The sequence below is a fragment of the Podarcis liolepis genome (assembly GCF_965112155.1).
Source record: "Podarcis liolepis genome assembly, chromosome: 12".
Taxonomy (NCBI): Eukaryota; Metazoa; Chordata; class Lepidosauria; order Squamata; family Lacertidae; genus Podarcis; species Podarcis liolepis.
The window spans coordinates 18,391,263-18,405,376 of NC_139563.1; the positions used below are offsets into that span (position 1 = coordinate 18,391,263).

The 14,114-nt window shown below is 40.6% G+C and overlaps 1 protein-coding gene across 6 annotated transcripts in view; it reads left to right on the forward strand.

The window, feature by feature from the left end:
• Nucleotides 1-14,114, forward strand: part of PARD3 (par-3 family cell polarity regulator) — a 567,261-nt gene that overhangs the window by 407,498 nt on the left and 145,649 nt on the right. For all 6 annotated transcript variants that reach the window (XM_083466611.1, XM_083466612.1, XM_083466608.1 and 3 more), the window contains one exon: nt 5,970-6,186. In XM_083466611.1, coding sequence (XP_083322737.1) covers nt 5,970-6,186 — 217 coding nt within the window. The remainder of the gene's footprint in view (nt 1-5,969; nt 6,187-14,114) is intronic.

The following is a 14,114-nucleotide window of genomic DNA, read 5'->3' on the forward strand; positions in this document are numbered from 1 at the left end:
AAAAAGCCTTTTTCTCTGTCTCTGTTTTCTTCTGCCTGACTCCTTCCAAATTCTTCCATCCTTCGTAAAGCCTACTTTCAGCAACAACTTCAACCTTCTTTTACTTGGTGCACTCTGATGTCTTGGTCTTTCTCCCCCACTCCCCATCCCTGCTGCTCCATATCCTGGCTTTTATGTCATGTGCAATCTCTCTCAGATAGAGCACCATCTCTTCTGTATTCCGTATGGTGTGTAGCACATTCTTGACACACTCCCATTACCGTTGCCTCAATTGAAATGGTCGCTTCTGCCTTGATGTCCATTTGGATCCATGTGAATACCATATAACGAAAAAAGAGCATCGCCCAAAGGGCCAGGCGGGGTATATGGAGGAACAATATGAGTGGAAACGTTTACATAAGGACTGCAGCAGTTGCAGAAGCATCTCTGTCTACCTTTGGGTAAAGAGAACATTAACGCTTGACAGTGTTAGCGTAATAATGACATCTCTGCATGTTTATGTAGCCAATATTATACCCTCCAACATTCCTCAGATGAAAATAGAGACATTTCCCACTCCCCACAACTGACCCTCCTCAGCCCCCCATTTTTTGTCTCCCCTCCACAAAGCATTTTGACCAGTAAAAGGGCAAGAGTACCACCACTTCACCAATGGGACCCAGCACACATGCCCTCCTCTGTCCTGATAGTCTTAATCCTGATTTTATTTTATTGTATTCTTTGGTAGATTTACAAAAAGAAACACACACAGCAATAAATGAATTTTAAAAAGTGGTGAGATTAGATGCAGACACGCAAAGCATTTTTTAAATAAAAAAATCAAGATTCCTTGTGTACCATCTTAACAGCAAGACAACGAGTTAAATGAAAAGGGAAGGGGGCAAACACTTTGGTTCTAAAGTTTAATGAGAGAGAGAGAGAGAGAGAAGAAATAAGTTGCATTTAGGATGAAAAATTTTAGCATTGGAAGTTCATCCATAAAGTGAAGGAAAATTATGGCTGTTCTTTAATTAGAATATGTAAGGTTGGCAGATCTAATAAAGCATAAAGTTAATGATCAGCTATTACCCACCCTAATGGGCGTTCATTTACATTTTCAGTTCTTTAACCCTAAGAGTGACCCAACATGAGAAGAATGTCATTAACATAAAAGAATCTCTTCAAACGTAACCTGTATAATTATTGAATGGTGCAGCAATGGGCTAGTAAAATGACAGTCCATGCTCAAAAAAAGAGTGAATAGCAAATGAACTTAAATGGGGCAGAATTATATGGAAATTATTAAATTTTTAACCTTAATGTTGTTGTATTTTGAATGTATCCCAGCAGGTCCCCTCCCCCACCTATCTAGTTACTTTACCTTTAAACATTAAAAGTTTATGAATGGAAAAGAGCTGGGGAAGCTGAGGTAATTAATTACTTAGCTTGTCAACTGACACAAGGAGTTGGAAAAATGAATCTGCAATCTCAGCTTTTTATGAATGTGTTTACATTTTAAGAAACGCCTGTCATAATGAGCAAATTTGCTCCTACAAGTTCACTGTTCTATTTTATATTAGCTTTTCTTTTTTTAAAAGCCTGCTTCTAAAAATATCACATAATTGAATGTAAGGACATTTGAAATATTTCCTTCAATAGCAACAGCAGAATTAATTCAGCTTCATTTCAAATCTGGCAGTTCAGAGCAACTAAATGCTATCAGTCTTGTCTAATTGACCCAGTGACACAGGGTGGAATCCAGTGGAGGTTCCCCATGGGGGGGGGGGAAGGGTTTTTTTCTGATTCCCTTGGCAGCCCCCTGTGGTACCTTTTGATTTGTTCTGCAGGGTTCCCCAACAACCTAGAGCTGATTTTCAGAGGGTGTGTGTGCTCAGGTCTGCAAGAAAGAAAGCAAAAAACAAACAAACAAAAAACCCTCCCCACCTTTTCCAAGGTCAAAAGCCGTTCTTCTGAGACTGTGGGAACAGTTGGATTTCACCCATAGGAAGTGGGGCACAAAGGGGTGGATCACAAGTGTTCCATGTTTAAACTTTTCTCAAAGTGGGTCAAGCAGCGTCCATAAGCAGCCCACAAACTGGTCCTGAGTGCATCAGCATTCTTCTCACGTGATTCCCAGCAACTGATATTCAGATGCAAACTAGAGGCAGAATATAGCCACTGTGGCTGGTATCCATGGATTGCCTTCCCCTCCAAGCATTTTTCTAACCATCCTTTAAAGCTGTCCAACTTGCTGGCCATCCCTAAATATTCTGGGGGATACGATACGATATCTTTATTGTCATTGTCCCTTACAGAACAATGAAATTGAAAAATCTACATAAGACATTCAAAACCCCCTAAAAACTCTGAAACCCCAGTTTAAAATACAATATACTCCTATAGAGACTCCTTATACTGCGTTTAAAACCAGTATAAAAATTGCATTTGGGTAGAAACTGTTTCTCAGGCAGCTAGTCCTAGTCTTTATAACCCTGTACCTTCTTCCAGAAGGCAGAAGCTGAAAGAGATCATTGCCGGAGTGCGCACTATCCTGCACTATCTCTGCAGCTTTCTTATGGCACCTGTCAGCATTCCACAGTTGAATTCCACAGTTCAACTATGTGCTGTGTGAAAAAGTGCTTTCTTTTATCTGCCCTGAATTTTGCAACGTTCAGGATGACACCATGTATTTTGAGAGAGGGAGAGGGAGAAGGAGAAGGGGGGGGGGAGAGAGGGAACTATAAAATGATCTGGCAGGCATACTGGGTGTGCCACTATTTGATATGGATGCAGACGTTCCATTTTAGGTAGGGATCCAGTGTGTTAAAGTGGCACTATACAATGCTTGACCAAAAAGGACTGGTGGGGAGGGGAATTAGTGTTCAGTTAAACCCTATGGAGGTGGGTTTTGTTCAAATCCCGCTTGCAGCTATTTCTTTCCTCCCCCAATAGTTCAGAATTTAGAAGACTCCTTTCTCTCATTGTAAAGCAAATGTAAAATTATAGTAGAAAATGCTTTGCCTTTGTAAGCAGTAATCTTTCATTTGGTCAGCTGGTGACCCTTTTGTACTCGAAGATAATAGAATCAGAGAATTGTAGAGTTGGAAAGGGACCACAAGGGTCATCTAGTCCAACCCCCTGCAATGCAGGGATCTTTCACCCAACATGGATCCTGAACCCACAACCCTGAGATTAAGATTCTCATGCTGTACTGACTGAGCTATTCAGATAAGTTGCTCTGAATTGTTTCATAAAGAAATCTTGATCAGTGTCCTGCAATGAGTTCTAAAAATATACGTGCACACCATGTGACCACATTTACTGTGGGGGCTTTTTAAAAACCATAATATAATTGCTGCACTCAGAACAATTGGCCATTCAGACCGTTGAACTGAGCCTGAAAGACAGATGGGAAGACCTTAAGTTTGGCAGAGGGTACCTATAGATTTTAATGGGTATAATCAGATAGTCACAGCTGACTGCTTGGGGTATTTGGATCATATGAATCACAGTGCTTGTTTTCGAAATCTTGGAATAGCTGATAAGAAACAGTTCCTTTCTCTGGTGCGTTGTCTGAGAGCAAGCCATTTGAATTTGAATAAATTGGCAGAGCTTTCTAATCTCTGTTGAGTCTTAATTGCTAGAGACTCTGCTTGTATTAAATAACACAATACACAGTCTAGCTCAGTTATGGAACAGCTTCACGTTCAATAACTACAGTTTCTTATGAGCATTTTCTCTGTTTTGTGACATAATTAGGAGAGCAGTTTCACAATACTTTTCTTGCAGTTCTCTTAAGTAAAACACATCTTTGCTCTTGGAATCAAACCCTAAAGAACAATCTGATGTTTTGGTCTCAGTGGCTAAAATAGGAAAGGGGGATTGTTGTCTGCACTTTTTAATTAACTCTTCCCCCCAACCCAGTGCTTTTTAGTAATGTCATCAGCGAACTATGAACTATCACAAAAATCAGAACTTGAATTTCTTGCCTGAACAGGAATAATAATGAGGCAACATTTTATTTCTTCAGGAATGCATACCCTGCTTTTCTCTTCCACAAAGGCGTTGGTCAAATCAACTTACAGATACAAAGAAAACATAAAACCATCAGTGACTCCAACCTTAAAACTCAAACAATCACACTGAGAACAGCAGCAACATCCCTTCCAATCAATACATTAAGCAGTGGTTGAATCAAAAGTTTGTTTGAAAATAAATTATTTTAGTTGCTGGCAGACCCCAACCTCGCAAAGTGGTTTGGGGAGGGCAATGTGAGAAGGAAGCCCTGAGTCTGTTGATCCCTGAGCTGGGCTCTGTGAAAGCAGTTGATAATAGGCTGGCAGTTGCCTAAAATAAAGTTCTGATGTTGCATGGGAATTGTAGAAATGAAGTTATATTAGAAATTGTATGAAATGAATTGCAAAGCATCAGGGAAGTCCAAACCTACTGAATGAGTGTGTTCCCTGACCCTCAGTGGATGAGATAAGAAAAGTCCTGCTGGAGTTAGGCTGAAGGTCCATCTTAGTCCAGCATCTTATTTCTCATAGTAACCAACAAGATGCTCTGGAAAGCTACTGGAAAATGTTGTTGGAGTGTGATGCAATACAATAAAAGGCAGACAAGTAAAATATGAGGGCAACAGCACTCCTTGCTGGTTGCCCCCAAAGCAAGTGATATTCAGAGGCATACTATCTTAGAACATGTTTGCAATTTTTCACTAATGTATTGGCAAAGCTGAGGTAACTGATGATGATCACAAGTTTTGAATATTCAGTATATAAATAATGTGAATTGCACGAGGTGTGATTGATTGTTTTTAATAGGAAGGGAAATGTGCATAGAAATACTTCAATAAGCAATTAAACAGCATTATTATTATTATCATTATCCTTGTTGAATGTCAAGTATTATAAATTAGTTTTAATTAATTTGTATTTTTAACATTGCCTTAAAGCACAATGTCCTTGAGTCCTCACTTCAGATATTGCATATTGCATCTTTTTCTCAGCCTTGCTCTATCTTTGAAAATCACTGTGATACCTCAGTGCCCAAGGGTGATATAGTATTACGGTATGTTTTACTTATTCACCAGCCTAAATGAAAGCCAGTGTGGGACTGAGTTGGTGTTTGAACTTGAAATGTAGGATTGTGCCTTGAATATGAACATGCTCATCTTTCATTTCAGTATCTCAGTCTTCAAGGTGTATGTTGCATTAAGAAAAATTTTGCATCCTTCGTTTTCTCCTGAAAATGGGTGTGAAGAATGAACCAATATTCAAGGTTAAAATGAAGAATTATGTTGTAAATGTACATAGTGGATAACATTGTAAATTCAACTGTCAATAAAGATATAGACCATGTTCAGATTAGCATATCTTATCTTAATAATATTAGATATGAATTGGTCTTTTGGACATAAAGCCCAACCCCTTTGCCTGAGGAAGCAAGCAAACCAAGGTATTCCATTGCACTTTGTTTACTATGATTAACAGCTTTGGAACAAGCCAGGATATTAAGTCAGCTTCAAACCATGGTTTAATATCCTGGCTTGCTGTGAAGCAATTAAGCATATTTTCATGGTTAGCATGAAATAGCAAACTATAGTCAATGGAGGACTCTCTAGTTTGCTTGCTTGCCTACTTGGGCCAAGGGAGGATCAAATGAGCTATGTATATTTATCCAAAAGACTCATTCATTTCTTGGCTTATTAAGTGATCAGAATATTGAGCAAGCAAGTTAAACCCAAAACCTCACCTTGTACAGTAAAATGCATGCAGTTTCATGGACCCCATGTGTGGAGCTTTCCGGATACAAGCAGAGAAAGTCATGCAGTTTACCACCTGGGTGGTTTACTGGAGTGTAGTGGCTGTTCATTCTGGATGTACGGATAGCGGTTGTTCAACTCTATTTGTCTTGAATCACAGCAGAGAATTTTTTAAAAAATCTCTCCCCCCCCCCCAGCCCCTACTAAAATTACCTTACTCTTTCAGTGGAGGAAGATACTGAGGAAAGCTCACGATCGGGTAGAGAATCTGTCTCTACGTCGAGTGACCAGCCATCCCATTCGCTGGAAAGACACATGAATGGCAGTCAAGATAAAGGAGACCGGAAAAAAATTGGGAAGGACAAGAAGAAAGATCGAGATAAAGAAAAGGATAAAATTAAAGCCAAGAAAGGAATGCTCAAAGGCCTGGGGGACATGTTCAGGTAGGATTTGTATAAGCGACTAGATAGATAGATAGATAGATAGATAGATTCTTTATTGTCATTACACTAGTGCAACATTGCACAAGTGCAACGAAATTGGATGCCATCCCTTAAAAACAACAAAAGCAAAACAACAGCAACAACCAAACAAACCACCTTCCAACCACACCCACACCAACACCCATCAAACTCCCAGGTCTCACTATCGAGTTACAGCATTCAAAAAGGCCACAGCTCTTGGATAGAAACTGTTTTTCAGTCTATTTGTCCTTGACTTGATGTTTCTATACCTCCTGCCAGAAGGCAGTAGTGCAAACAGACTGTATCCCGGGTGAGATGGATCCTGCAGGATGTTGTTTGCTTTCCTAAGGCAACGGGAACCGTACAGTTCTTCCAAAGGTGGGAGAGGGTGACTAGAGTTTGGACCTATGATTTTCATGGCAATGCATATTTCAATATCCATTTTCAAAATGCCAGCAATTTAAGCATGTTTTAAAGGGACCATTTAATGCTCCTTCACTCTATTATCATCTGCAACATGACTATAATTCTATTAGTGTGGATTTGATTGCACCAAGATTGACACAGGTTTATGTCATGTTTTAGTGAAGCTGCTTATGACCTCATAAGCAGCTTCACTAAAACATGACATAATAAAACAAATGACATCTATGTTGCATCTGCACAAGGATCAACATTTGTACAAAACAAAACAATACTCAGTTAGCGCTTGATGTTTCTTGCATGTATGGTGATTCATTATTGACACTCTACTAAAACCCAGTTCACAGCAACAAAGGCTTCTTGAAATGTAAGTGTTCAGAGAGATTCATGTTGAACCCTGGAGATCCTCCATGGTTTCCCCAGTTTTCACTCTTACCAATACAACCCTTCTGGTTTTGATTTGGAATAGAGAACATTTCCCAAACTAAGTGAAGAGCTGGTACACATAATTACCTTGGCTTTTATTTTCAAGCAATTGCTATGCTCCAGTAAGTGTGGATTTGACTTGATTTATTATCTATATGTCTCTTTTCCAGCATCAATGTTGATTTCAAAGCTGATGACAACAATAAGAACACATTAGCAAACAAAAACACTTTCATCAATATAATCCTATCAAAAAGCACATAGCGTATTAGTGAGGGGGGGGAAGCAATCCAATAAAAAATGATGCAGTTTAATACCAAAACCATAACAATTCAAAAACAATTTATCCGAAATGGCTGATAAGCCCCAGCCCAGTACCAGCTGACATAATCCCTCTAGGAAGGGGGTTCTGCACCAGCACAGTCGCAGCAGCAACTTCTTTCATAGTTTAAGGCACAAGGGAAGAGGGGCTGGTCTCACTTAGCCTTGAGATGGAACACACACTCCTTTGCAAACAGGATTCATTGAGCATTAACAATGTAGAGTAACTCAGCTATGTTGCACTCAGTTATGTCACCTACAAGTGATGACTAAAAACAAACTCCTTGTTTCAAATTCCTTGAAATATAGTACAAAAACAGACAAAGGCTATTGGGAAGCCATTGAGGAGTCACAGTATAGTACTGATTTCTTAATGAGAGGAACACTTTGTCTGTTTTTGTACATGTCTGTTGTGTTTTCCAGCCACGTTTTTCTACGGTATAAGGCAATGGGACGAGCAGCGGGGCAGCACACCTTCAATCATTACATCATACCCTTTCCCCTTCCTTTCAAACTCTGACCCACTCCGTAGTGCATCTACTAGTACAATTTTTGCTTTAAGGGAGTACTGTATGCTTTCTGTTCTCAAAATATGTCTCATCTCCCAGCTTCCCCAAGGGATAATTTGTTAGCCATAAAGCTATAATGTGACTTCCCTAGATCCCTACTAGATCCCTCTAAGTTGTGCCTTCCCATGGGCTTCCAGATGGTTTTCCTAACAAAATGCAGTTGTGTGCTGAGTGAGCGCCAATAAGTTGAGGCTGAATCCTGACAAGGTGGGGCTCTATGGACTGACAAATCTAGGGTTCAGGAATTAGGCATTCTTCTAGTTCTGAATGGGCTTGCATTCCCTCTGAAAGAATGGGTGGTGCTCTTAGATCCATCACTGTCGTTGAAGGTGCAAGTGACGGGGGTTGGCTTGTAAGGTAGTTATGGATGTTCCTAGACAGGCATTACCTGGCCACAGTGGTTGGGTAACCTTCGAGATTTGTTCAGAAGCTGCAGCTAGTGTAGAATTCCATGGCTAGGCTGTCATTTGGGACTGCTGATTGTGAACATACCACACCAGGCCAAGTTCTGGGATCTTGCATTGACATACAGTATAAAGCCCTATATAGATTGGGACCTAGATATCTAACAAAGCATCTTCTTTATGAGGAAGACCCTCTTACTGCCACAGTTAAGTGAAATTCACCAAGTGGCAACAAACAAGACAACCTTCTTAGTACTGGCACCTTGTTTATTCCTTACCTTCTCAGATACAGCTGATGCTAACTCTTATGAATTTTCAGTGCCAGTTGCAGACCTAGTCACCAAGGTTTTTATGCAAGGATTGCAGCATAGTTGTTTTATTTTTAAAGTTGCATTTCCCCCCCTTTCTGTTTTGTTTTAATGTGTATTATGTATTTGATTTTAATGTAATGCACTCTGGGATTGCTTAGGCAAGAAATGTTTTAATTAGATAAGACATGGAGCCAGGAAACCTATATAAACAAGGTTAAAATTCTTGGTTCAACTATGTAGCTCATAGGGTGGTCTGTGGCAAATTAGTATCTCTCAGCTTAGCCCACAGAGTTGTAAAGAAGTCCTACTCTGCCCTAATTCCTTAGAGGATGACCAAAACACAAATGTACGTAAAATAACATAATCACCGAAATTGTTGTATTCCCTTGATTGGGAGACCTTTTTTGCCCCCTCTCTATTAGTCTTCCACTCTTTTTTTAAATATAGGATTTCCACTTCCCTGATTTGAGTTCTTAATCACTGATCCATCGCTTTTTAATTGGTTTTTTATCAGTTGTAGTCGTTTCTCTCTGTGTGTTTCTAATTGTTATTTAAATTGTCTTACTGAATATTTTCTCACTGAGCCTATCCCCAAGAAAATATATAAAACATTGGCCAGAGGTATCCAGGGAGGCTCTTGAGTGTGCTCCACAATAAAGCCTGTCCAGCATGCCTTGAGAAGATAGATGGGCATGAACAATGTCACGAGAGTTTGCTGCAATAGAAATAAGCTTTCCTTCATCTCTTATTTGTTATTTGTGTGCAGGGCAATGCCATTTCACACAGCAGCTGTGCTGTACTTTCAGCCTCACCCTGATGCAGGGCCATACTGGCAGTGAGGTGCTTGCCTCAGGCAGCAGGTCAGGCATGAGATGGAGGGCAGGAAGTGCCAGTATTGGATAATAGAACTGTTGTGTGCTGCCTTCAAAGATACCCTACTGCATACAAGTGTGGTGGAGGTTGCAGTCCTATTGCCAGTGTGTTGTGAGGATAACCATGATCGTTGTGAGGATAATCTGAAGAGAAGTGTCATGTACGTTGAAGTGTAGGTGGGTTCAGGCATGATCCAAGACTGAGATTCAGCTCAAAAGGGATTTATCGGAACATCAGGAGCAAGAAGAACAAGAATGACAAACAGGGTCACTTGGCCCAGTATATATACCTTAAGCTGGCCCAGGCAAAACACGCACATTGCCTGTGATAAAGGTAAAGGTACCCCTGACAGTTAAGTCCAGTCGCAGATGACTCTGGGGTTACAGCGCTCATCTCACTTTACAGGTTGAGGGAGTCAGTGTTTGTCCGCAGACAGTTTTTCCGGGTGATGTGGCCAGCATGACTAAACTGCTTCTGGCAAAACCAGAGCAGCTCACGGAAACACCATTTACTTTCCCGCTGGAGTGGTACCTATTTATCTACTTGCACTTTTGGGCATGCTAGAGCTGTGATAGGTCGCCTTAATGCTGCAATTAGCGAATCACAACATTGGCCTTATCTCAGCAGGGATTGGCAGTCTGCCAGCTACTAACAATGCCATTGGAGGGTTTTAGAATCCTGTCTTTTGTTATGCAGATGAAGCTCCTGAGCCTCCAAGAGGCTTGAAGGCCTAGGCCAGTATTGCATGCATACATAGCATACACCACCCCTGACCTTCTTAGAAGATGAGTGGGATATAAGTAAAAACACCGGGGTAGGGGCTTATTTTCTATTTGCTTGTTTTTAGGGGCAGGAAAGGGCATCACGCTACATCTTAAGTATGGTAATGTAAGTACAGTGGTACCTCGGGTTATAGACGCTTCAGGTTACAGACGCTTCAGGTTACATACCCCAGAAATAGTACCTTGGGTTAAGAACTTTGCTTCAGGTTGAGAACAGAAATAGCGTGGCAGTGGTGTGGCGGCACCGGGAGGTCCCACTAGCTAATTTGCTACTTCAGGTTAAGAACAGTTTCAGGTTAGGAACAGACCTCCAGAACGAATTAAGTACTTAACCCAAGGTACCACTGTATCCATGAGAGAGGCAGCTTTTTTAAAAAGGAAGACAACAGGCATTCATAACTTAAAGTGGGCACAAATCTACCCAATTAAATATAATAAACTGTAAGATAATATATGGCAAACAAAAGTTTTCACTTTTTAAAAGTTGTGGGTTTATTATTGGGTTATAACCTTATTTCTTAAGAGCAGCAGCCAATGCAATCATTTTCCATATATTATCTGGCAATTTGTGATGTTTATTTGGGTAGATTTGTGCACCCTGTGGTAGTTTGGATCCAACTCTTGCCTGTCTCTCAGATATATCTTTTTAAGTTTTATGGAATTAGGCCCTGCCAGGGTGTCCCTAGGCATAATACAGCAAAACACAAAGGCCAGGATACATATTCTGGGAACAACTCTCTGGTATGGGGTGACTCATTGCTTTGTAAATATCAGATTTTCTTCTCAAGAAATAAGCAGTTAGATGTAAAAGCAGCACGGACCCCATAAACCAATAAAGTGCAAGCTGTTTCCCTTCCTTTTTTAGTTACTGTCAGCTGCCATGTAAGCAAAGCCTGTGTTTCCTTGTCCTTAGCTGATGTTGTATCATGTCACATAAAATATTGAAAAATCTGTTTCTCTGGCCTGATGTTCAAAGCTGTGCTTTTTTCCCTTTCTCTCTTCTTAGTTTGTGTTGCTTTCTCCTCCCCTCTCCTCCTTGCTGTTTCACATCTACGGAAGTCTGGAAGACTGAATTATTTGACATTTTTTGTTTTTCATTTTTAACTGCTTGTCTGCTCATGTTTTTCTAATGGCTGGTATAGGAGTAGTGTGACACTAAAAGCAGGGTTTGCCACCCTTTTTGGACCCAGAGGCACCGTTTTTGGACCCAGAGCACTCCCGCTGTGCTCAGGAGGCTTTGCGTTGCTTTTGCTGAAAACCAGGAGAGCAAGATCCCTTTTGCTCTCCTGGCTTCGCTTCGCTAGAGAGCCGCTGCACAGCTTTTTCTCTCTGTGCAGCGCCCCTTCAGCAAAGCGGCAGGAGAAACGGAGCCCCTTCCATTTCTCCTCCCGCTTTGCTGAAGAGGCACTATGCAGAGAGAGAGAGCTGAGCAGCGCCCCTTCAGCAAAGCGGGAGGAGAAATGGAAGGGGCTCCATTTCTCCTGCCACTTAGCTGAAGGGGCGCTGCGAATAGAGGAAGAGCTGCACAGTGCCTCTTCAGTGCTGAAGAGGCGCAGCGCAGAGAGGGAAAGCTGCGAAGCGTCCCTTCAGCGAAGTGGGAGGAGAAATCGAGCCCCTTCCATTTCTCCTCCCGCTTTGCTGGAGAAGCGCTGAGCAGAGAGGGAGAGAACATTTTTTTCCCCATCCTCCTCCTCTAGAACTAGGTGCATCTTATGGTCGGGTGCGTCTTATAGAGCGAAAAATACGGTAGTTGGTTAGAGCATGGTTCTAATAATGCCAGGGTTGCAAATTCGATCCCCTTAGGGGACAACTGCATATTCTTGCATTTCAGGAGTTGGATTAGATGATCCTCAGGGTCCCTTCCAACTCTATGATTTTATGAAATTTAGATAGAAATAGTTATAGTAATGTATAATACAATTAAAATACTTTGAATATAACATAGGGGAAGTATTATAATTTAAAGAGAAATACAGTACAACTCCCTGTAGTGGAGAGGACTGTGAGTTCAGTCTGCTGTCACGGTGCTATAGTATTCATTTATTTTTTATTATATATATATATATATTCATGCACAATTATTCAATCATAATTTTAACATTTCAAACTCTGACTCCCTTCCCCCTCTTTCTGTGATCCTTTACATTTCTTTCAACTTCCTGCATACTCCAAATTATCTCAACATACTCTTTTATATATCCATCCCTGTATATATCCCATATATATTTTGAAACTGCAGTGTCTTAATCTGTTTACAATTACTCAGTAAATTGTAAATACTCAGTAAACCATTTCCATTCCTTTCTAAAAAAAAATGGTTATCTTGATTTCTTATTCTCTCGGTAAGTTTCGCCATTTCTGCGTAGTCCATTAACTTCTGTATCCATTCTTCTCTTGTCGGGACCTCTTCTTCCTTCCATTTTTTGGGCAAATAACATTCTTGCAGCTGTGGTTGCATACATAAATAAATTTCTATACTATTTAGGTAGTTCCCACCAGCCCATCTGGTGGGCTTCCTTCACTGGATGTAGTAGTGTATTTTTATAGATACAGTGACCAGCAGTTTCTGTAAGGAATAGGGGAAACCAAAGGAGAGGAAGTAAGTGGATGAGAAGTCAGGTAGAAAAAAGTGTGAAGAGATTAGGAGAACTGTTACAGGAATAAATAGATTCAGCTTTCTGTCTAAAGAGGTTTCCTGTTAACTTGAAACTTAAGGGGTCTCCCCCCACATCATGTGCCAAGTGCATTTTGTTCTGAAAACAGACACTAAATCAGGAGTCCTTGTGATCTAGATTAGGGTCATAGTATGATCTGATTACTTTTGAATAATACATTGTTGTGGTTTTGTGATTGTAGTGCCTCAGGGCCACAACCAATGCTCCTTCCTAGGTGGGGATTTCCAGGTGTGGCTTCAAAGAACTTAGGGGAGCGGGGAATGGTGCTTCCCTTGTGACCAACACTAAGTTCTTCACCACATTGCCAAACCCCAAGGGTCTCTGTGTGCTTTAGTATCCTTGAAATCCTTGAATTATTAGCATCAGAAGAGTACAAGTTAAAACAGAAAGCTATTTTTAAGTTCAAAGAAGCTGTTCATTTATTTATGATGCGTATACTGCCCTTTGGTGAAAAATTCCCAGAGCAGATAATACAAAAATAATTAAAATACAAATAACAACACATCCGAAGCACAAAGTCAGTGAGATTTTAAAAGCTAGATTAAAAATAAAATAAAAATCAATAAGATTTGACTAGTTGTGGCAAGTATGTTCCTTAAGTAAACAAAACGTGCAAAAAGTGCATGTTTACATGGCAGTTTATACAGGATATATGAAAATCAAGTATAAGGGGAAATTAATCATGAGCATCTTGAACTAGATTAGTGGTGTTTTTTATTTGCAATATTTCTTGAGAACATAAAGCCCTGCTGGATCACACCAAAGTTCAGCATTGTGTTCTCACATTGACCAAGCAGTTACCCATGGGAAGCCTGCAAGCGGAATATGCATGCAACAGCACTCCCCCTAACTGGATCCCAGCAGCTCATATTTAGCCTCCAACCATGGAGGTAGCCGATAGTCATTGTGGCTTGTGGCCAGTGATAGCCTTATCTTCCATGAATTTTCCAATCCTCCTTTAAAGCTGTTGAAGTTGGTGGCCATCACTACACCTTGTAGTGGTGAATTTCTTAGTGTGAAGAAGTACTTCCTTTGGTGTATGAGTGTGGTGTAGTGTCAGACTAGGACTTCTGAGAACAGGATTATTGTCCCCACTCAGTCATGAAACTTGGGCCAGTCACAG